Source organism: Lynx rufus, unplaced genomic scaffold (genome assembly GCF_022079265.1).
Source record: "Lynx rufus isolate CCGP_SWC_20201006 ecotype Redwood Valley unplaced genomic scaffold, mLynRuf1.p SCAF_2, whole genome shotgun sequence".
Taxonomy (NCBI): Eukaryota; Metazoa; Chordata; class Mammalia; order Carnivora; family Felidae; genus Lynx; species Lynx rufus.
In genome coordinates this window covers 36,384,132-36,409,687 of record NW_025814834.1, presented here as the reverse complement: position 1 = coordinate 36,409,687, position 25,556 = coordinate 36,384,132, and the positions used below count along the sequence as shown (strand labels likewise).

Sequence of the window (25,556 nt, the reverse complement as noted above, 5' to 3'; positions counted from 1 at the left end):
CACCCCACTGCCAGTAGGGTTGTTACTTGGAGAAGTCGCCCCAGGCAGAGACAATGAACATGACCAAGGCAAAAAAAGAAGTGTGTGTCTGTGTGGTCGAGGAGAAATTAAGGAGGAGTGGTTATCGTATTATCCATTCGTTTTCCACCAAAACCACATTGTAAAATGCCACTCAATCACTAATCTACATATATAATTCTTTCTAGAACTATGTAAATCACTTCAGACTCTAGAGAATAGATTCAGAAAATCTGCTTTGATACTTTCAAAAAGCCATTTTTTTTAAGGTAATATCATCTCTGAGAAGCTAAACATGTTTTAAATATGTTATCCAGTACATTCTGGAAACAAATGGAAAAGTTGAAGAGATGGTACCCAAAGTCAACACCAGAGAAAGAAACAGAACCTATGGATCCCATTAAATCATAGTCTTAATTCTAAATTAAGTTAAGGTAGCCAGAGGGAAAATGAAATCTGTTTAAAAAAATGCAACTCTGGGTGAAGGAGAAAACTGCTCAATATTGTGTGAAATTTTATATGTTTTATTCACTGTTGTACACGTGGTGCCTAGAATTAATACCTAGCATGCTGAAGGAGCTATACAAATACTTGTTAAATAAATAAGTAAAAATGTGAGAATAAAAATAGCCAGACTTTTCAATCATATCTATAACTTGAGGCCTGAAAACAGTTTTATCAAACAATTTTAATCATCTTTACCAAAAGCCAGACTTAGCTAGATATCTATGGAAGTATAAAGGAATGTATTTTCCTTCTCACAGATCAAGTGTAAACAATGACATATCGATATCCACAAGTGCCTTAATGTTAGCTTAAGTTTATTGTTTTTTGCAGGTGGAGGAGAAGGGAGGATGTGTTCCAATACACTACCTTAGGCTATTTATTTTGTCTCCTTCTTTCTCAGTCTGCTCCACATTGCTCATATTTAACCAGTCTGTCCCTTCACAAAATTAGCCACTGCCCCGTGTTCTTTCAGATTAAAAAAAAAAAGAAAGAAAGAAAGAAAGTGTTTCAGATTATTGAAAAGAAAAGAAGGAGGGTAGGAGGGAAGAAAGGAGGGAGGAAAAAATAGTCACAATGAGTTGGCTAGTAGAATAGCAAGAATATCTCCTAACAAATGCCATAGCAATGTTTTTAAAAAGACAACTAAGCTTTATGTTCAAAAGTATTATCTTTAGTCTTATTTTCCTATAAGAACATCAATTATTGGCCAAGGTGCTAAAGGTTTTATATTATACCTCATTTCATTTAATAGCAGCAGAAGAAAAAGACTATGACAATGTGTACAAAGAGAATCCTGCTGTCCCAAAACTTGAAAAAAACAGACACAGAGATCATTTACATTAGTGCTTTTAGTGGTTTCTGAGTGTGAGCACTGCAGACACTTGTATCAACAAGGAGCTATTGTACCAATGGAAATGACACGGGCGATCCTTTTTCTTCCCTTTACCTATTGAGCAGTGTTAGGCAAAGTGCCTTCTCTTCAGTTTCAGCATCTAAAAAATAAGGGCTGTATCAATAACCAACAGCATGAGCTGAAGGGACTGTGCTGCCTCTGAAAAATGCAAAATATCAAAATTAGGCTAGTATTTAAAGAAACATAGCAATCATAGAAGAGCAAGCTGCTACAGAGACCAAGGTTCTCTATGTCCCCACAGGGCAGGAAAAGACTGGAAGAAGGGGAACCCAGCTGTTTGACAATTCACTTCAAACCAGTAGCTAACCCTGGACATTTAATTTGGAAGGCGGTGTGTTATTAAGGTTCAGCCACTCATAGGGAGAGCTCTGCTTGGCAAAAACACTAGAACAACCCCACAAAGAATGAGAAGCAGTAAGCTAACTCCAATTATTAAAATCATAAGCCTAGTAAATTGTTGAACCCACTTTAAAGACATAAACAGGAAGACCCAGATTACTATAAAATTCTACGTTTAATTTCTATGAGTATCTATAGCACAGTGCCTGAACGCATGGAAGGAAGCACATGATAAATGTAAGACAAACTGCAATAAAATAAAAAGGCATAATACTTTGGTATACACAGAACTTAAAATAAATCTTAGGCATTTGTTTCCTACTGCTTATATGTCTATAGCATTTCACATTTAAAAAGTCATATAAATCTCCCTTGATATCAGAATTTCATATGAGACTTGTTAATCATTACTGCAACCATCTACTCTGATAAATGCAGGGTCATAGGAGCCGTGATCTACTAAAAGGCTCTAACTTTCTGGCCCAAGGGCAACCCATTCACAGGTCATGTACAGATGGTATATAGCCAGTTAGCTTTCTACTTCCCATTCTTTTGACTTTATTCTAATATTTTCCCAAGCAGAGTTCCTCCTGGAAAATGCAGTGCCTTCTAAATTAAGCACTTGTATTACTATTTGGAAATGAAATGTCAAGACAGTTTGCCTTCATGAGGGTAAGGTGGACCAGTCAATTTCTCTTGTTATGAAATTTTAAAGTGGTAGTAAATATAGAGTGGGCAAAAAAAAAAAGCTGGATTTGATAAATAGAAAAAACTCAGGAGGTAGAGCAGAGATCATGGATGGGCAGGTGAAGTTCTGAGGAGGCAGAATGATAATTCAGAGAAACTGTGAGTAGCAAATAGAAGTTATAAAATAGATAAAAATATAAGTGATAAACCAGATAGCGATGGGAAAGAAAAGCTTGACAACAGAAGGAATCTGACATGGGGAAGAGGTGTGTTATATAAAGGATAGCAAAGGAGAGGATGAGCCCATGAATTTCCATGAGTGCTGAATTTCCAGTTCCAGGTGTAGAGAAACCTAACTACATTCATAGCCCATACATCTGAATTTTCAGGAAGTTCTATCACTGTCAATTTCCCTTAATATATCTCCAAAAATTAAGCCAGAATTTCTGTCTTGCAACACACACACACACACACACACACACACACACACACACACACACACCACACAAAACCAAAACTTTAAGAAACTTTTAAAAAGCAGGCAACGAACTTACTTAAACCTCTAGAAAAGAACAAAGCCATAGGTAATGTCTAATCTACTCGCTTAGCTACCAACTCTAATGAGCTTCTTCAACTTTCTGACATCATTGCTAAAAGAAACCTTTCCACTATATTTTGAAAGAAATGGTCTCAAGATGGAAATGTCCTTTTATCTAGAATAAAAAAATTGGTTGCAAATGACCTTCAAATCTCTTTATATTCCTGAATGGCAAATTGAAAACTTTGAACATGGTAAAAAGCTAGAATGCTCTTCAAGTTGAGGGATGCCTGGGTGGCTCAGCTGATTAAGCATCTGACTCTTGATTTCAGCTCAGGTCATGATCTCATGGTTCATGGGTTCAAGTCCCACATCAGGCTCTGTGCTGACAGTGTGGGACCTGCTTGGGATTTTCTTTCTCCCTTTCTCTCTGCTCCTCTCCTGCTTGTGCTTTCTCTCTCTCTTTGTCTCTCAAAATAAATGAATAAAAACTTCTAAAAAATGCTCTTCAAGTTGAATAAATACATGCAGGATGACATAATGTTAATATGAAAAAAGTTAGTGTGGCTCCTCATGGATGTTAAGAAACTCCAAAAGTTCTCCCAAGGGAGGACCTACTTAGAACCAACTGCTGCAATATGTCATTAAAAATGGTGGAGTGTTCATGTTCATCTGTCCTCAGGCCTACAGTAGGGTTTCAGAACTCTGGGCTGCCCTTAGCACCCCTTGAATAGCAGCTTGTAAGGAACCCAAGAGGGGAGAAATTCTAGCAACCTGGCTAGAGAACTTGCAAACATCCTTAACTGGTTAATTAATTAGCCTACTTATTTTGTAGAAGTTGTTCTTTTGGAAGCAAATTCAGAAAGCAAGATATGGCCCATACAGACGGAGTAGAAAGGCATGATTGAATTCACACAGCTTAAAGATAGATTTCAAGTACACTTACATATTAGCATTGAGATTCATGTTCTAAATAAAGCTATCTCAAAACAGCTGATGGAAACTGCAAATTTCAGTCACATCAGTTCTGTGACATCACACTAGTAAGTTATAGGTTTCACTGTGTTAAGTTTCCCGTAAAGAAGAAAGCTCACAAAACTAAATCTATTCAGTAGAATGCTTAGAAATTAAATGGTATACATAAACGGCTTTGCCTAATACCAGACACCTAACAATATGTGTTCAGGGGATGCTGGTTGCTGCGTGTTGGCAGTTCCTTCCAGCACACAGATACAAGTCAGACAAGTGTAGAATTAAGGTCTCACTTTGAGCAGGTTACTTAACTTCTCTATGCTCCAGTTTTTTACATGTGAGAGTAGACAAAAACCACCCTCCTCTTTGGTTTTCCATAAGGTTAAAAGAAGACATATACAAATCTCACATTTTGAGAGCCTCACACCCAAAAAGGCTAACTGCTGCCAAGGAAGAATCAGAACCATCACCGACACCATCATCATCCTCATTGTTATTATTATTCCTGGATTTAATACAGGAAACACAGAATCATCCTCATAGGTACTTATAGTTTTGCCTGTTTGTCTGTTTTATCTTATGGTATTAGGCAATGAGTGGTCTATCTATTCCAGAGTGGCCCCACCCCAGCACTACTGACACTGTTCACAGATAGGTCTTTGTTTTAGGGGTCTGTTCTGTGCATTGCAGGGTAGACGGCAGCATTCCTGGCCCCCACCCAGTAGATACCAGTAGCATCTCCAAGTTATAATAACCGAAAATGTCTCCAGATGCTGCCGAATATCCCATGAAGGGCAAATTCACCGCTGGTTGAGAACCACTGGTTAATACCAATGACAAGGGATTGTTGGCTTCGAAAATGCTGAGAATTCTCTTGAGTGGGCGGCAATCCAGACAAGCAGAGGTACAATACTGGTGTCAGCTGTCACCCACCAGGTCTCATATTCTTACTCAGTGTATTGCATGGAATTTTAAAACAATTCCTTGTCAGGAAACCACACAGCAGCAAGCTCAGAATTCCTGAACTTACAAAATAAGCCATGGAAACACTGTGGTGGAAATATAATAAAGCAATAAAGCACAAACTACACAGACATGAACAATTTGGCAAATGTTCCCCAATCAACCCCACTCAGTGACCTAGTCATAGCATGAGCAATGTCCTTTCTTCTTTCTGCATTAAAGGGGGAGTGTGGTCAGAGGAAACACTGGATGCCAAAAATGCCTGTGTTTTCATTCAGCTGGCGAGCAAGGTTCAATGTCTCCGCTCTAGTCTTTCCAACTGTAAAATGGAGTTGGTAATAAAGAATACCCTGACCTAACTAGTTTTTGATTCTAAGTTGAGGATATCCATTCACTATAGGGCCTCAGGTCATAATAACCACTAGGGGGAAAATCACTATAACCATAAGAAATAATTTTGTCTCTGACCTTTTGGAATGAAAAAGTGGAATTTATTTCATCTTTTTCATGGAATGTTTTACTTTCCCATGTCATCTCACCTATATTGGTCTTCTCACCATATCTATACAAGGACTGAAAACATTATGTATATCAGTATTTCACAATCTTTTTTTTTTTTTTTCATTATTAACCACTGAAGGAAACTTCTTAGGCATTCCCCCAACCCCCCAATCATCTCCCCTGCTTCATGGAATATTCAGGGATATGCTGAATATCTCTTTATTTACTGTGTCCCTTGGGAGGGCCACAAACTATTGTAAAGTGAAGATGTCTATGCTCTCCAAGAATCCATTTTCACTCCCTAAAGCAATATTACCCCTCCTGAGGGTCATGATAAAGATGGACAGATCTCGTTTACAACATGTGTTCAGGGCTTGAAAAGTGACCTTTTACACAGCAGGGACTTTTTTTTTTTTTTTTTTTTTAAGTAATCTCTAGTAGTCCCAGTGTGGGACTCGAACTCACGACCCTGAGATCAAGAGTCACATACTCCACAGACTGAGCCAGCCAGGTGCCCCTACACAGCAAAGATTTAAATGAGTTTCTGAAGAGGCTTAGAATACTGGAAAGAATATGAAGAAAACAGGTAATCCCATATGACATCAAAGCTGAACCTCACCTGGAGAGGTATAGATTCCTAACCTCACTTCTCTAGAACCACAGTGCCTTAGGGCTGACAGCACCCCTAAATGGCCCCAAGCTTAATTTGATCTCAGCTATAACCTAGCTTCCTCTCTGAAGGAAAATTCCATCAAACACACATCTCTTGGTAAACATGCAAAGGATTCTGTTAGGTATTAGAATTATAAAAATATATATAGAATATTTAGAATATAGAATATATATAGAATATAGAATATTCTATATATATATAAAAATATATATAGAATTATAAAAATATATAATGGCTACCATGGAAGAAATCAGAACCATGGGCAAAGGCATGTGCAGCTTTGGTTTGGCACCTTTGGGTGTAGAGCTGGAGTCACAGAGGCAAGGTGGCCTTACCGGGGCAGACATGACAGGAGCAAGGTCTAAATGAATCAAGTGGACAGGATGTGTGTGCACATACACAGTGTGAGCAAGGGGGATCTTGCAGCAGGAGAGTGACTGTGTGTCTTGCGTAGAAGAGTCTCAGCTCCAGCCAAGTGGCCTAGTGGGTCAGATCTGAATTTTCTGCATTGTTACACAAAAGCTGGATTTTATGTCAAATCTCCTGATGTGGAAGTGTAGGCTTAAAATGTTAAAACCTTTTGTGGCTTAAAACAAAGAAACACAACTGCAGGCAATATAGGACTATCAATATGTAAACTATTTGCAAACAAATGACAAGAAAAATGTCCTCACTTCCTTGAGCAAAGAGGCTCAGATTCTAAGGTACTTCTCACATCACAGAAAGCACTGAATGCTGATATGAAGCTCCTTCCTTTATCTAGTACATCAATAAGGCACTAATTCAACAGACTAATCTCGTGGGTAATTATGCACAATTGGTCATATCTTTACCATTTAAGAAAAATCAAGGAATAGTATACCCTAACTACTCATAAAGAAATTTAAATGGCACCCTTCTATAACCACAAGTGGAGTAGACTTCTGCATGATTTTAGTATATCAGGAGCTCTTCATAATCACTGATTTCACCTATACTTAACGATTTAGTGATGGTGCATTTTCTGCCTAGACAAAGTGTAACATCACCAAACTAGCATTACCCTATGTATGCATTTTAAATTCCCCAAACATGTAAATAATTATATTTCCCTAAAATTTTAGTTGATATAAAGGCACAAATGAATCATAGCCCTAGGCCCAATGGCTTAGCTTTTTCATAAATATAAACATTTTTAGTAGTTTGAAATCTTTTAAAATACAGTCCCTCCTAAGTCACAGCAGCTGTGCCAACTGTATTCTCCAATCTCGGGAGTTCTGCCAGTTAGTTCCATTTATTTTTCTTCATTTTTTTATACCATGACTGTAATATAAAATTAATCCAAAGTTTTGTATTTTGCTGACAAACAAATGCAGGATTTCAAAGCAGTGTCACTGAGAGACTAGAACGATGTCAAAAAAAAAAAAAAACACAAAAAAACAAAACCAAAACAGTAATGTATTGGAGAGTTTTATAGTAGTTATGGGATCAAGATCAATGGCCAAGACAAAGTCAATGCAGAGAAAATTACCTTATTTGTAAACTCTTTAGCTAAGATCTGAATGATAGGAATAGCCTTTTATAAAATAAGTGAATTCTCTTAGTGATATCAGAACTTAATGTTAATAGCTGCGAAGTGCTATTACAGGAAAATTACAAGCTGACTCTTTCCTAGTCATTAAATATTGTTAGCACACTCTAGTTTTGACATACTAACATAAAAGATAATAAAACTCATAAATCAATTGGCGGTCTGCTTCTAAGATTTACTTTACTCAAATTGGTCAGTTAGAATATTATACTGAATATCCTTTTAGCTACCTAAGCATAGGGACCTCATAGAGATGAGAACTTCTGAACAAAGAATGGAGAAAGAAGTGTATAGGAATCATCACCCAAATGAAGGGAGATCCTTAATTATAATGGTTTTAGAATTTTTATCTCAAATTTCTCTAAATTTCCGTTATCTTATGATAAAAACTGAATGCAATAAGTGTCTACGATCAATCAGTTTTTCACTTCTGTTCTGTTTCTACTTCACCTAGACTGAACTAAGACGGACACTGAATGAAAAGTCCAAAGTTGGTAGTTCCCTGAAGCTAGTCCTAGGCCTGTGTTGCTTCAACACAGAAGTTTTGACTAGTTCACATCAAAACAAGAAAAACAAGGGTGACAGGAAGTTTTTCATATGACTGAATTTATATAGTTTGTAAGATTTTTTTTTGTTCTGAGGCTACCCTTTTAATTAATTTGTTGACATTAAAAAGTTTACTTTATAAAATGATATGGATAATAAATTGGAGCTTCCCTTGAATTTTTCAAGTGAATGTATTTTTCAAAAGACAAGGTTGGTGAACTTTTATTGGCTTCCTCTTTAATTTTAATTTCTACTAAATCTCAAAATCTAAAAACCACTGCTTTGTGTGACTTAGAATATTTGTCTAATTATCTATAGGAAGGTACCCTGGTGCTTGGACAAGGCTTCTGCCAGGAAAGGACAGGACAGGGAAAGGGGAAGGTGGGTCCTGAAGGGTAAGCCCTGGGGCTCACCTCCAGGGAATGAGTTGCCCCCAGCCCAAGTCTAAGACCAGGACAGCGGGCTTCACCACTTAGCTGTGTATTCTTATCACCCACCTGCTCTGAGTTCACTGTGACCATGTTAAGAGGCTGCTTCCAGGTGCTTCTAGTACGAATTCATGAGTCTAATCATTTGGGCAATTCACTCTGTGACTTTGGAAAATGACCAATGACAGCATGAAAGCACTGACTGAGATGTCAGTATTGGGATGATAAGTGATATAATGGACCCGTTGACTTCTGGCTTCTCCTCCAGGCATGTGAGATTGAATTGAGGTGAAAGGAGTCAAGGAGACCTCAGGGTAGAGCATTTTGCCAAGTCCTTGACCACCTCTCCTTTGATATCTTGATCAAGAAACACACTCCATGCTTCCTTCATTCTCCTCATTTTCTCTTCCATTCCACACACACAGGCATGCATTCCTGCTTTCTTCTTGCTACACAAAAGGAGGTTCAGACAGAAACCCTGCAGGGTCCTCTTTGGTGGTGTTTGAGACTGTGATAGTGGACAATAGGACAAATCTCAAAACCTACAAAAATTTGTGGCCAAACTCAAAGGGGTCAGACCTTGGGATATTACCTAGTTAATATTTCTTCCTAAAAGTTACTGATTCTAGACTGCAGCAAGACTCAGTGGCTAAACTCAACTGCTTTCAGAAAGAAATATTATTTCTCTCAAAGAGAGTAAATACTAACCAAACAAAACATGCAACCCAAATGAACACAGATTGCTAACAGAGAGGAAACCAAAAACAGCAAAGACTCATCATAAAATACTAAGAACCTATCATAATTTCTCAAAGGTTCAGTTGAGTTCACTGGTATTTTCTAGCTCAGGTGGATATATTTCTTTTCCTCAGCCTAATCAACCATCCCTTGAGGGATTTCAGATTAATTTATTAGCTACTTCAGATTTTTTTTCTTTAAAAAAATAAACAAGCTGATAGAAACTATGAACTCTGTTTCCTGATTGGGAGACTGAATTCGCCACATGTGCTCTGGCTTCACAATCCCACAAATAAAACACACCCAGGAAAGCAGCTGCCTCTGGGTTTGACTCCTCACCCATTTTTCCCCACGTGAGCATGTGCACGTGTGTACGTGCACACACATGCACGCTGTGCCCACTGTGAGAACAGGGTGCCCCATCTTCAGGGACATGGCAGGAGACACCTTCCAATGGGAGGTGGCATGGTGTGTCCCTTGACCCTTGACACTTGCTGGCATCAACAGCCTCGCTCAGGTTGGGGGAAGAAAGGGGTGCTGACCTGTACTGGCTCAGGGGGAAGCTGGACCACGTGCTGCATGCGCTCGCTGTGGTGATGCCTTGACTCTTCCTCATAGATCACATCCCTCTCATGCTGGGGAAGGTTCAGGAAGCGACGGATGGTACACAGGTTCTCCCAGAGTGTGCGGTTCTCTGGGCTGGGGTTCTCCTTCCAGCGGAGCAGTTCACACAGCCAGCCCTAGAGGGAGAGAAGGTCACTTGAGTTAATGTGTAGGGTGCAGAGCAGCAGAGGATAGCCTGACTGAGGTCACAGTCTGACAACTCTGAAGAACCAACCAATGACCACACAGGTGGTTACACCAATGCCCCAAAATCTTCATTCTTGTTAATGATCTTATCATCCTTCCTACTGAATATATTTTCAACTAATTTACAGTTCCTTTTTGTAAAAGATACTCAAGCAAGATTACAGTTATCTGATTCTCAAAAAATAAAAAAATTCATTTCATGTTGATCAGCTACAATTTTTAAAGACTGCCCAATTGGATACCTTCCATTCTAAGAAAAATGTGAAAATGAACAAATATGTATTGACAACATAGTGAATTCTAAAGAAGGAGAAACATTTAAGTGTAAATAGCACCGAATTCTCTAGGAAGGAAATAGTCTTAGAATTATCAATAACTCCACAAAATAAAAACAACAACCTTAGCGAGAATGAAAAAGTTATATGTGTTTTCAGTCTCTGAATGCCTTGGGCCCTAGGCCCACTTAACCATCACCGTCCCGCCACAGCCACACCTGCAGGAAGGTAGGCAGTTGGTCGGGTCACACCTGCAAATGTGCTCCCAATTCTGGCATCCGGATGTTCTCTCGCTTGAAACTGCACGAGAAAGAAAATGTAATGCAAATAATGATGGATTATATGAAAATAATACAGAGGATGCTGTCAACATCGCTCACTGACTCATGTCAAAATATTTTACCCAGTAGCTTTCTAACCCATCATTTCCAAGCTACATCGCTAATTTTAAAAACAAGAATTGTCCCACATCACGCCTCTTGCAAAATAGTAAGAATTTTTCTGAAAAGGTGCATAAAGAAACACAAATGACTTTGTAAAAATTAAATCCTGAATCCCAACAAATTCTATATCATAACTTGTAAGCCAATGAAAGTTCCTGACATGCATTATAAAAACCCCATATAATATCGTAAGCTGTTGTTTGTCTAACTCTCCACTGTGTCTTCTGCCTTTACCCAAAAAAAGGCAAGATTTGATTATCTCCGCTGCATCAGCCAAGACAGCAACACCAGCTGTTCTCATTGTGCAGCCTCTTCCTCGCGGCCTCCATGTTAATAACCTGATCATTCCATTTTCTCCTTCAACTGCCGGCTGCAGCACCGCGAAGAGACAAAAACCCAGGCCCATCTGCAGCAGCTGTAGGCACTGAACTGTGAAGCCACTGGGGATTTATAAACTAATCTGTAACACAACACTGCCTTGTTTTTACAAGTGAGAGGCCACATTTGCGCAGACCTGATCTTTTCTTGCAATAAACTGGGAGCTGGGGAGAGTTAGAGGGTTAGGAAGAATGAAAACAAGATATCGAATCATTTGCTTGGAAATGTTTTTCCAAGTATTTCCATAGATTTCTTTCAAGTCAATTGAGAGACAGGTAAATGCTGATTTTCAAGGTGCAACGTGTATGAAAACTGAAGACAATTAAATTTTTTATCCCTATCAGGAAATAAACTATATTTTTAAAAAATCTCCTAGTCCCAAAGTGTTTCCTCAAGGGTTTCTTTGTACAAAGGAAAGAATTCTTGAAATGGAAAATAAGCCATCTGTGGAAAACTGAGCTCCTATTTCTCTATCTCTATACAGATCTGACTCTCCAACCGAACTCTTTCAAATGTTTCAAACAGGTATGTTTAACATCTCCCAGGGGAGGCTATAGCATAGAGACCAATCATTTAACAGAAAATAAAAACAAAAACCTACATCTGTTAAAAGATGAAGTTCTGAGATACCCAGACCTTAAGGAGGATACAGCACCTGCTGTTCCGCCTGAGGAGTGAATTGCATTGTGGGAAGCTGCAGCTTGAAAGGAGACAGGTGACAGCTGAGTGGTATCTCCACTTATGATACTCGGAATGTCTCGCACAACATTCATTGCTGCATTTGATTTATATGCGCTGTTATAATCTGCACTCATTACAATCACTTAGAACAAACTACAGGCCTCGTTATGGACTGTGTGCTGTCTGCCATCAGTCTTTAAGAAGTGTGGTGCTCAATTTGCCCACTGACATGCAAGGTCCTGACCTTGAAGCTATTAGGGAGCAGATTAGACACAAGTGTGATCATGTGTGCAGGCATAAGCAAACCAAATTAATTTCTGGCACAGGGAGGTAGCCAACAAGACCCTGTTCTTAGGGAACCAGAGAACTTCCTCAAATCCCTGATGGAGCTGAGCTAATAGCATGTTTAAGGGAACCCGGTTTTGAAGATGAAGCACATTCATGGTATTTAGAGGGTTATTAATCTAGTTTCCCCACAAAGTGTTTGCTTGGCTGATCAGATTAAGGGATGGAGCCTTCCACAGTGCACCCCCACCACAGCAGGCCCCAAGAAATCTGTGATACTTCACAGCCTTGGACATATTGCACCATGTGTACCCAGCTGCTTCAATAATTAGCTTATGAATGTATCAGCTGGTTCTGTGATTTTTATAAATAATAACTAACCTACAGAGCAGAAAGACTGTCGAGAGCCTTACAGTAGCACAAAACTGCAAGGTGCTCCTAACTCTGACTTGCTGTTCCACTGAACGCCGATATCCCCTACTAGTGGGGCTCCTGTAATGCCATTTATAAATATTTATTTTGCATTTGAAATGGCCATCTATGTGTGTCAGTTTTCTTCACAGCAGCCATAATTTACTTTCCTTTTGCTCTGGCTCACCACTCATTCCACGTATTTGTAGCCTTACCTTCCGAAAATCTATTCTCCCTCCCCACTTCCCATCTCACCCTCCATCTTTTTATTTACTTGATCCTTCCACCGACCCATTCGGGATGCCTATCTCTGTTTTCTCAATGGGGGTCTCTTATTAGCTTGTTTAGTGGCTAATGAATGTGTGAGAAAGTGCCATGTTGCTGCATGAACACACATGTATGAAACTGTGAGTGAACCCACCACAGAAGAGATAAAGAGTCCCCACATTGGGATTTTTTTTTTCATTTATATAATTTTTGCATGCCATCCAAGAAAGTTTTGCAGTATCAGGAAAAAAAAAAGTGTAAATGTCAAATAAAACAGTGACAGATGACAGTATTCTCTATTGAATAGCACTGTTTCTGTCGTGCATGTTCAATGGGAACTCATGAATTATTAATAAACAAATCTCCTTTTTCTGTTAAAAATCTCAAGTAGGTTTTTTGTTGTTATTCCCTGCCGTGTTGTGTGGAGAATTCCAGGAGATTTATTTTCATTTCAGAAATGCTGATACAGAAGTTTATCTGATTTCCAGTCCTGGTCAGCACTGGGAGCAGGCACCATGAACTGCAGGTATATACCTATCTGTAATTTCTCTTTTAGTCTGGCTGTAAATTCTGACCAAAGGTTAGTTACATATTCATATAGTCAGGTTAGCCTTTCTAGTATGGTAAAACTGAGGCTAAAAAGTGAGTTACAGCCAGGAAGCTCAGAGAATTTTCAACTTTGAGCCCTGAGACTAACTGCTAAGTTCCTGGTCTGACATTAAATGATTGGGTTACCGTTGGGCAAGTGGTTACCCTCTTACAGCTTCTGGAATATAACCGCAAAAGGAGGGGTTTACAAAAGATGGTCTCTAAGTTCCCTTTCCAGCTCCACATTCCATGGTCTGTTACCTTGTTATTTGTCAGAAATAGCAGATAATAATTAGCCATCAGGGTTAAAGTACAAAGAAACCACCTTAAGCGGGTGATTAAGGGCAACATCACCAGTGATAACATATGGACATCATGAACCCTGTGGTATGACGCACTCCAAAGGACACAACACAGGATCTGCAGAAGTCTTGCCAAAAATGCATAACCCCAGTTGAATCATGACAAACCCAAATTGAGAGATGTTCAACAAAATAACATATCAGTATTCTTCAAAAGTGGCACTGTCATTAAAAAAAAGAAAGAAAGAAAGAAAAGAGAAGCGCCTGGGTGGCTCAGTCGGTTAAGCATCCACCTCTTGGTTTTGGCTCAGGTCATGATCTCACAGGTTCGTGAGTTTGAGCCCTGCATCAGTTTCTGAGCTGACATTGAGGAGACTGTTTGGGATTCTGTCTCCCTCTCTCTCTGCCCCCCACCTTGCTCATGCTGTATCTTTCTCCTTCAAAATAAATAAAAATAAACTAAAAAAAAAAAAGAAAAGAAAAAGGAAAGACCGAGGAAGACTACAGACTACAGAAAACTCAGGAGAAATAAAAACCAAATGCAGTGTGATTCCTGGATGGGATCCCGGCACAGAAAACGGATATTAGTGGGAAAACTACTGAAATTAGAATAAACTTTTTAGGTTAGTTAATGGTATTAAAACAATGTTAATTTCCTGGTTTTGATAACTGCACTGTGGTGATGTAAGATGCTAACAACAGAGGAAGTGAGGGTTATATGGAAACTGCACTATTTTACAACATTTTTGTGACTCTAAAAAATTTGTTAAAAACAAAAAATGTCAAAAAAAACTTACGTAGAAAAATATCCATGGAGTCTAAGTGTAATGATGACAAGGAATTTATGATTAAAACTCTTTTACCTTCAAACTCTGAATCCAGAGAAGGAATAGAAGTTTAAAGTCTGCATCCTTGTAATCAATGGTTAAAGAGTTCCCAAGCATTCAATGCATAAGTATCTATAACATCTCATTTTAGCCATCTAATCAGCCTCTTAAACAAATGTTTCCTTCAGTCAAAAACACAGTTCTGACCACCCTTTCCAACTATGCAGGTGAGGAGACACTCATACCATTCAAGATATAGTTTGTTTACAATCCATATGTTCCGGAAAAGTTGCCTGCCAATCTAAATTTACAAAGCAAATCATGTTGTAAATGTATTAGGAATCTTTACTACTTGAAGGAATGTGCCATTGTTTCTTTTTAAAAGATGAATAATCCCATAGTTTATCTTTTAGTGAATGGACAGTTTTAATTAAAGATCTACTTAAATGAGACATCCCTATTTCCCAATTCAAAAAGCATTTAAAAAGGCAACAGTAAGAACCGTCATTTGCTCTCGTTTTTCCCTCATGGTCTCGTCTCCTATCAATTTCTCTATTGACCTTGTGCTCCAGCCATGGTGAATTACTCCCAGACTCTGAAGATACTTGGTATTCCCACCTCCAGGCATGGGCTGTGGGGTATATACCTACCCATCTGTGATTTCTCTTTGGTTTCAACCAATGGCTGGCTGTAGTTGGTTTAGCATTTTTAGTATGGTAGAAGGGAGGCTAAGTGAATCATAAGCGTTTTGAGCACAGCTAATACTGCTCATGTTACTCCCTTGGCTGGAATGTCTCATATTCAACCTTCTGTCCATGAGAAGGTACATGCCAAGGCTCAGCTGACAAGGCCTCACCTGATCTGTGAGAACTGTTTGGTTACTCCTGTATGACCCCAAAGCATGTTGCTTATACTCTTCTACAATGATGATGATGATGATGATGATGATGATGATGATGATGATGATAACGGTCAGCCTCTTGGGGTGCCTGGGTGCTCAGTCGGTTAAGTGTCTGACTTCAGCTCAGGTCATGATCTCACAGTTCATGAGTACAAGCCATGTGTCGGGCCCTGTGCTGCCAGCTCAGAACCTGGATCCTGCTTCAGATTTTGTCTCCCTCTCTCTCTGCCCCGCCCCCTTCTCATGCTCTGTCTTTCTCTGTCTCTCAAAAATAAATAAATGTTGGGGGCGCCTGGGTGGCTCAGTCGGTTGAGCGTCCGACTTCAGCTCGGGTCATGATCTCACAGTCTGTCAATTCGAGCCCCGCGTTGGGCTCTGTGCTGACAGCTCAGAGCCCGGGGCCTGCTTCAGATTCTGTGTCTCCCTCTCTCTCTGACCCTCCCCCATTCATGCTCTGTCTCTCTCTGTCTCAAAAATAAATAAACGTTAAAAAAAATTTTTTTAAATAAATAAATGTTAAAAAATTAGAAAAAGAAAAAAAAAGAATTGTCAGCTTCTTGATGGGGGCGGAGGGAAAAAGTCGGTTTCTGGCTCATTTTAGCATTTTCAGAGCAGTGTGATCCTTACACAAAAAAGACACTTTATAAATGTTTATTAGATGTACTGAAATTAGCTGAGTGCATAGAAATTAGCCTACTGGCATGTTTTACAGCCTCAAATTCAAAGAGGTTTCGTTGAAGAGGGGCACTATTTCTCTGAAGTTACCCTGTCGATGTTCTGAAGATTGTTCTCCCATCTCTAATGCATGAATACAATAAAAATGGGATGATCCAATTTACATTATATATTAATGTGTTATATATAATATATAAATGCAAATAATGACAGGTCTTTCAGAATATTAATTCAGTTTGTAATCTTATAGCGAGCACCCATCTACTATGTGCCATACAATGTGCTGGTATGTTACATACATCATTTGTCTTGATTACTTTTATTAAAAAGGTGAATTGAGATCACCAGCAAGGAAGTGAGTATTTGGACTATGAAGCTCAGGAAAAATATCATCATAGAGAATATGACATGAAAGGTGGATCTTGAAAGATAAAGATGGATTTCACTAGGTGGGGAGAGGAAGTAATCAGAAGAGATAACATTACCAGCAAATGCATGGATTTAGAAAATTATCACACCCCAGGAATCAGAAGCAACTTTGCAGTCTAGAAACAGAGGTGGGGTCAGATTATAAAGAATAACATGCAAAGAAATTTCATCTTAATCGTATGGGCCATGGGAGCTATAGAAAGCTTCTAAATGACATGACAAATAATTAACTTTTCTTTCTTTTTTCTTTAAAGTTTATTTATTTTGAGAGAGAGAGAGTGAGTGTGAGTGGGAAAGGGACAGAGAGAGACATAGGAAGAGAAAGAGAATCCCAAGCAGGCTCCACACTATCAGGGCAGAGCCCTCCACGGGACTCAAAACCCACAAACCCTGAGATCATGACCTGAGCTGAAACCAAGGGTCAGACTCTCAATCAACTGAGCCATCCAGGTACCCCTTTTCTTTCCCTTCCTTCCTCCCTCATTCGTGTCTAACAAGAAGTCCTTTGAGAAAAAACTATGATAAAGTCAACATCACTTACCCTAGCCTAGATATTTTTTTTTTTCCCCAACAGTAAAATCAGGACTCACAATGACCTGGTAATGGTAAAGTACATAATTCATATGTTTCACCCAATAGGAGTTTTCATTCTCACAAAAAAAAATGACATATATCATAAATACTACACTATATCAATAATTCTAAAAAATCTGTTCTCATTATTCTAACCATTTTCCTTTCTCTCCGTGTGTGTTGTTATTGTTGTTATTCACATGAGAATTTTTTTACAGCTTTCTTGGAATAAAAAATGAACCAGGAAGGGCAGTATCTATTTTACTTATAGAACATTTTAAAGTTTTAAAATTTTGAGGTAGACAGCAACAGAGTGACATTCTGCAAACTGCATACCAAAGGCTGAGAATGTCCAAATAACCAGGGAGGTCTTTCCCAAAACAATAATATGACCAATGTTTGAGTGTGGACCCCAGTAGATATGGGTTTGAATCCCATAAGCTCCAAACCTTCCCTTGAAGTGATGGGGGAGGGGAAACAAAAGGGAAGAACAGTGTTTCTGTCCGTGGTACTGAAATGTCACTGTGTACTGAGTGATTTTCCTACCCCAGGACACTGGTAATGACTCCAACTTCTCCCAGGCCCCATGTTTTTTCCTTTAAAAAGTCTAAGTTTTAAAAAGTTTAAGTGTTGATGACAACTTTCCTAGTTTTTACAATATTTAAGAATAAATACAAACCAGCATTTGCTTAGCAACAAACACAAGTTTACAGCCTAGTCTGATCTACAAAGTGAGTAAGTAAGTAAGTAAGTAAGTAAGTAAGTAAGTAAGTAAGTAAGGTTGTATTTGCCTTGAAGGCAGGGCCTTGTCACAGTCATTATGTTGTAATGTGCCCTAGGGGCCTAACACAGAGCTGATAAGTGAATTCAGCCTAGAAATAGCAAGAACCCCCCCCCCACTGCCACCCCCCCCCCCACCCCGCCTTTGCCCCTCTAGGAACTCCAATGAATGAATAAGTCAGCAAATGAACAGTTCTTTAGGAGAATGACTCAAAGCTTCTTGCACAGAAATGTAAAAGGCCATTTACTCACCCACATCCTCAATACAGAAAATGTCAGCATATGTAACCAAAAGGAAATGTTTTCTGAGTGTCTCAAAAGAAAATTCATATTATTAACCACAGACAGTCGCTTTCTAAATGGAAGCACATAAAGTCCCCAAACAAACTTTTGTAACTGTGAAAGGATTTCTCTTCAGCTGGTTGAGACTCTTCTGAAGTGTGAAATGAGCCAGATAATATTCAGCTCTTGTTTCTTAGTCACCAAATTCTCTTTTCATGAATCCAATAAGTGTCTATTAAAATAAATAAACCCCCTAATGATTCAAGATAACCTAATCAAGAAAACTGAAATGGATAAAAGGCTAACTGCAAGGGAGACTTGTCAAGGGCTTCAGTGACTCCCTGACGAGGAGGTCATCTACACCCGAGAAAGGTTTGTGCTTAGCATTTGGTTACAGTTCAAGGTTAATTATTTTATACCTTGAATGTGGTAAGTAAAAATGATCTGCTTCTTTTTGTATTTTTCAAAATTGTACACTAAGTTCTAAACTATTTTCATGGGGACCAATTTTCAGCTGTCTCTGGGCATGTCTCTCACATTTCTATGGATGTGTTTGTAAAGATTGAATCTGTAATTGAGAGTAATGAAAATTTTATTTCAAAACAACTCCTTAACTTCTGTTACAGAGGACTCAAGACAAAGGGGGATTTCATAAAATCTCCCTCCTTGCCAAAGATGCATGGGAGAAACAAAGCTATATAATAATGTGGAGACATGGTATGATTTTATATAAATATGTACACACATACATACATGCCTACATGACAATATGCACCTGAAAAAGCCATCCATATCTGTCAAAAAGATGAATGAATCTGGAATTTTCTACTTCTCCACTTAAATACCAGAAAGATATTAATAGCAAAATGTTCTAGGCTAAAACATCAAGCAGAAAAGAACCAACATATTTCAAGTCCCTGACTTCAGGTCCAAATTCCACATACCTGTGACATAATACTATATATTTTGCAAACTGCCTCAAAAATTTGTAAGTGCGGGGCGGGTGGAGGAGGGGAACCCAGACACAGAGGAAACTGGGAATAAGAATTTTTTTTTTTTTGAAAGATCAGAACTGGGGCCAGAGTGAGGCAAGCAAACAACTAATGCACAAAATTTAAGGAGTGCGGCTCTGAAAGTGTGTGCCTCCTTCACATTTATACCTAGGACCCAGCTTGCTTCACCCTGGTCTTGGCCCTGTGAAAGGAAGATGATTACACAGTTTCTACAGCAAAGTGGTAGGGGCTCTTCATAGGCACAAACATTCTCCAGCTATAAGAACCCTGATTTAACTCAATGTGCTCTTTGTAAGAGGGCTGGAAGAGTTTGGAGAAGTAGTTTTAATAGGTCAACCTGATTTGCTTCACAAGCAAGTTTACAAAGGTGCCATGCCATGAACTGGAAAAATAATGTAACTCAAGGATTTCTGCAGTAGATAAAGATGTGCTTAAAACTTGTACAAAAACTTGAGCCATGGGTAAAGGTATCTGACTTTTAAAAACTGCCTATGAACTCTGTGATTAATCTTCATTGATATCTAAATAAAGGCTTCCGTAAAAGCTACTTTTAGAGCATGAAACATTAACATAATTAATTGTGGGTTGGTAAAAAGAACCCCATGCTATAAGATTGGTACAAAAACTGAGACCTTGAGGGAATTTCTGCTGATAATCTCAACAGAATGTAATCTTTTGAGATTATGCTGAAAAAAAAAAAAAGGCAGAGAATGAAGGGCTCAATTTGATGCTTAAACATCATTGTGTTGACTGCCTGCTTTAATCTGGCATTTGAAAATGTTGAGAAATCTAATTTCTTCACTACTTGGCATAGTAACTTTTTTCAAATGGTAATTGTAGTGTAAATATATTAATTTTTTTCTATTTGAATTTGGTGGATATGCCTGAAATGGTAGTGACAATTGCAAAAGTAGAAGGTTCTTGATAGGCTGTCGATATGACTGCATTACTGAGAAAGCAGCCTGGCAGGAAGGGGCAGCTACTGAGGATGGCTACGTGCCACGTTTTAGCCTGCCTTACATGCTAAATAGGAGATAGCAAAATCATTAGGAGTGAGACTGAGACCACCCACTCACATGGCTACCACTTCCTGTCACTTTTTATACCAGAGAGATGGCGCAGCCAAACATGTACTCCCGATAGCCTGAGATATCCCAGCTCCAGTAAAGCCATTCCCATAAAGGGAATGTAGTAAGTTAAGATAAATGTCAAACATCTTTTTGAGCAAAGTGGCAAAACCTTGATCTCTGTGTGATATTTTTGAAAGGCTAAGAAACTAATGATGAGATAAAAGGTAGTATTTTATACTTTGTAAATTTACTCTCCTACATGAAAAGCTGGGCTTAAAAAAAAGAATTATAGTTTTAACTTGTCTTACAATTACGTGTTGTACAGTATGATCTCAATTAGGATATAAACATGCATGTGCACATCCACACACACACTACACATTAGAAAGAAAGACTCTAAAATGTTAATAGTGGGGCGCCTGGGTGGCTGTCACTTAAACATCTGACTCTTGGTTTTGGCTCAGATCATGATCTCACAGTTCATAAGTTTGAGTCCTGCATCGGGCTCTGTGCTGACAGTATGGAGCCTGCTTGGGATTCTCTCTCCCTCTCTCTCTGCCCCTCCCCTGCTTGTGCTCTCTCTCAAAAAATAAATTAAAAAAAAAATTAAGATGTTAATAGTAACTACCCCTGCACTGTAGAATTACAGGTGATTCATGTTTTTACCTTTATAGTTTTCTTCATTTTCTAAATTTTTAAAAATAAGAATGCTATTACTTAAGCAATCATAGAATAGAAGTTTTTGCTTTAAAAAAAAGAACTATGTACAACTAAATTGTGCCTGGGCATTTTTAAGAGACACAAAAGCAAAGGTTAATGTGGTAGCCCATGACTAAACGAAGAAAACATCTTAGTACATATACTGAATGTGATGTTTTTCTTTATGTAGAGTTGTCTATCTTTCCTTTGCTTTTGCTTTATTTTAAAAGGATCTGTCGTAAAGAGCTGCATATTTTAATCATTCAGAGTGTTAAGCAAATTAGACCATGTATAAGGGGAGATTTTATGATAGGAAAGAAAGTTCATAAAATCTGAGTTTGTAATCTACATCTAAAGCTAAGTAGCCTTCTACTCAGGAATACAATTTATTAAGTCAGTAGGAACATGGAATATAATTTTGTTGGATAGAAACATAAGTAGTAAGGAAGGAATAAAGGTCAGTACACAAAATCTACTTAATCCTAATGTACATAAAGCGTAGAACATACTGAAACCCAATCACCATGGAGCACACAGCTTCTATGCGGAAAAGGATTTCAGAATTGTGTACTGGAGGCCAGAAACTCATCTTCCCCAGCTGTAGTAAGATCATGATTATGGCTCCCTCTCTGACTTCTCCATGCAGTAAGAATAAGGACTTTCCTATCCCTGATCCTAGTGTTAGCTTCCCAGTGTTAGATCCTAGTGTTAGTGGGAGTGGAGAAGTGTGTGTGGCAGGGAGGGGAACTCCAGGGTCTTTTAACTCTTGGTGGAGATGAGGACATCCTATGTCATCTCACCAGACAGCCCCGTGGGTCCCTGTTTGTTCCCAGATGACTCTCTTTCTGTTACCTCTCTTTCAGAGGCAGCCTCTGGGGTTGGCCCTTCCATTGCCACCATCTGAGATTTCACAACCAGGTTATCTATCTCTCCTTTTTGCAGTGCCTCAGCAGCTCTCTACTTTCCTAATATAGAAAGCAAGCCCTCACCACCACCAAAAAAAGGGAAGGAAACCCAGTGCCTTGTTAAAGGTTTTGTTCACTTGTTGTCTTTTATATTTTTAAATGGGGACACGGGAGAAGAGAAATTAAAATAAGCCCCTTCCCATCTTTCTACCTACTCCATTCTTACCCAAACATAGTAGGAAAAGGCAGTCACATACATAGAGTTGGGTCTCTGGGTATACAAATAATAAAGAAAGACTCACTCTCTTTGCCAAAAAACACCAACTTTAGATCATCCTCAGCATTCAATGAGCTGAACTACTGTAGACTATAAAAAGGAAAAGAGGTCAGTATATGAGAGAAACAGTGAATTCGTTTCTGGGGAAAGGAACAGTTGACGTCAAGGGAAAGAAATATGGCTGAAGATGCTGTCACAGAGCACATGGACAGCCCTGGAGGACTGTAGTGGGCTACTGTGCTTCATCTCTCTTCCCACTTCCCAGATTCCCACTTCCCAGATCACGTGTGATAGGTGCAGTTGGGGACAAAGGGAGAAAGCAACCCCACGGAGTGTAAGAGGAAAAAGGAGAGTACAAGAAGCAATGGAAGAACAAGGAATCCTGTGGCCACTCAAATTGCACACCAGGGCATTCATTCCCTGGTGGCTTTTTGTATGTAAGGGTCATACTGAAGTGACACAGAAAATGTTCTGTATGATTTTAAATGATGGTTCCTACTGAGGACCCCTCCTACTAAGGACTCGTAATTCACAGAGAACTTCAATCACTGACCAATAATAAAGACCATCAACAATCTGAATATTCTGAAGAAAGAAAAAAACCAAAAGGATAACCCTCAGGATTCTCTCTCTCACACACACTGATCCTAAATTGAAAATGAGGTGAAATAAACATATGCATAACCATACCTTTCCCCCTGATTTTTTTCTTCTGCTTTTCCTTCTTTGACTCCTCTCCAATGAAGAGGAAAACAAGGTCAGATAGGAAACACTCAATGGAATTCGATGATAGACTGGTCATGCATGACAAAGGAGCTAGAGCCGAACTGGAGAAAGAGGCCTACAAATGCATCCTGACGTACCACACAAACATACTTCCAGTAATATATTTTCGCCAACAGGACCATAGACAAACTGTATGAGGTAGTCACCCTTTCAACTCCTTTTCTGAACCCCTCTTCCCATTGTGTCCCTAAACACTTACAGCCCTCAAGGACCACCCTAATCTCTCCAAAATTCTCCTTTCTTTGTCCCACTTCTCATTCAAAGTTTGCCTAACACAAAGCTTTATGTATTATTCTTAATAGCTGATGACAGCAATTCAGAATAGAGAGTGGATGAGGTTTAATGGAGGGTTCACTTCTACTTTAAAAGAAATTTAAAATGGAAGGGAAGGGGTTGCTCTGCATATTTGAACTGAGCCTTCACAAGGTTCCAATCTGACTCCGGTTCATAAGAGTTCCTAATTAAAGGTCTTCTAATTTTATCTCCAAGACAATAGAGAGCCCTTGTTATTTTTCTGCCGCTTTAGTCACTCCAAGAACTTCTGATCCCTCCAAAGAAATATGGAGGGAAGAAAGGGAATGCAGAAGAGGAAATGAAAATCTCTGTATTCTCAGTCTTCACAATCCAATAAAGAGGGCGTGGCCACTTCCCACTGCAGCTTGGAGTGGTTAAGTATTTTGGCCACACACACACACACACACACACACACACACCCCTTATGGATGACATGCCAAATATATATATACAAAGTACCAAACACTGCAATTAGTTTCACTAAATATGCTCTTTACGAAGTAAATGATGGTACTTACAAAAGGGAGTGAGTATCTTATATCTTATGTTAAATTGCCTTAGAAACTATCAGGTAAGTTCACTTTGTTTGGGGGTACCGTTTTTATAAAATCTTAGAACCTGATTTGCCAGTCTAGTCAGTTCTCTATCTACAATAAGGTTCTCCATTCATAATTGAGAATGGGGTCACTGTCCCAACGAAAACCAGAAAATCCTCAAAGCAACTTATCCCCACTGAGGCTCAATCCTCAATCTTACCCTTTAGCATATTAATTCCCAGAAGTACATTTTCCTCCAGATTCTACAAAATCAGGGCTACTGAGTTCTTCAGGAGGCATCAAAAATTTGGAGAGCCAAGCCGTGCCAACTGGCAAATACAGCTTTCAATCAGCCACCTGAATTATTTTGGGAGGCAGGAGGCATCACCATTTCCAAGAGCCGTTGGTGCCAAGTGAGCAGAAAGGTTACAGGCAGTTTGAATCAAGCTCTTAGACTATGGGTTTCAGTTTTTCTTCAAAGCTGCTTATGAAAGAAGGACTGAGTGAAACATTGATATTTACGTCAAGTCACAACTAAGGGGAAGGTTTGCAAAATCAATTGTGCAGCTTTTATACTCACTGCACACTTACCACATATGTCCTTTATTACACAGTGGAAAACCATTAAATGCACAGTAGTTTTGCCAAGTGGCATTATGCATTTAACAGCTTTATTCGTTTAACAGCCCCAACTCTCATTATATTTTGCCATGTGGTACATGGGATTTTATGCATTTAACAGTTTAAGAAGGCTCTATGGTGTTTTCCTTTCATGTATTTCATACTATGGTGGACATCGTATCTTAGAAAACTATATTTCAATGATTTCATTGGTGAGCGAAGAGAAAGAATAATCAGCAAAAATGACTATCCTTAAAATAAACAGGGAAATGAATATTTCAATCCTCTTCTAAATTCCTTGATATTCTCCTTTCCCTTTATCATCTGAAAAATAAGTAAGGTAACTGCGAAACTACAGAAAAAAAAAAACTATACAGTATTTAACTATCATTTTAAAAATGGTAACTGAATTTTCATTGAAAATCTTCCTGCTTAATAGAAATACAATATTCAGTAACTCCTTTTCTTTACAGCACACAACAGAAGATCTGTTAAGGAGATGCTGGACCATTATACCATTTACATATGTGGGATGAAAACATTTGTCATGCGAGGCCACAGAGGAAATCAAGCTCAGAATCAAAGGATCCTCAAAATTATGCTTCAGCTAACTTTTGTTTCCTCCACCCTGCACTGGATAATTATTCATCCTAGGGATAAATAAGTAACCACCTCAACCTAACCCATTCGAGGATAGGGTAGTAGTTGTCCCTTTAAACGAATTGAGACAGATAGTGAGTCCCATCAACTGTTGCTGCTTACAGAAATAAAAAACCTAAGCATCTGTCTCCCCTTTTCCCTGGAGTATTCCATTCCCCACAATCCCGACACTGAGAAACTGTACTGGATAAGCTTCTATGTTTTTCTGTTATGAATTTTAGCACTCATTCTGGACTCCCCCACCGCCCCACACATGTGTTTTTTTCCTGGAAAAACAACTGTATTCTACACATAAAAGAAACACCTGACATGGCAAGGTGTCTCTGGGGCTGGAGAAAAGAGGTTATTATAACAAAGTCAGCAGTTCCCCTGGTGGGAATAAGAGAAGGGATGAG

At 38.9% G+C, this 25,556-nt stretch overlaps 1 protein-coding gene across 1 annotated transcript in view; it reads right to left on the bottom strand.

The window, feature by feature from the left end:
* The window catches only part of SATB2 (SATB homeobox 2), a 188,014-nt gene that overhangs the window by 24,771 nt on the left and 137,687 nt on the right, over nt 1-25,556 (bottom strand). Inside the window, exon 10 of the mRNA XM_047085608.1 lies at nt 9,936-10,133. Within this exon, the coding sequence (XP_046941564.1) occupies nt 9,936-10,133 (198 nt within the window). The remainder of the gene's footprint in view (nt 1-9,935; nt 10,134-25,556) is intronic.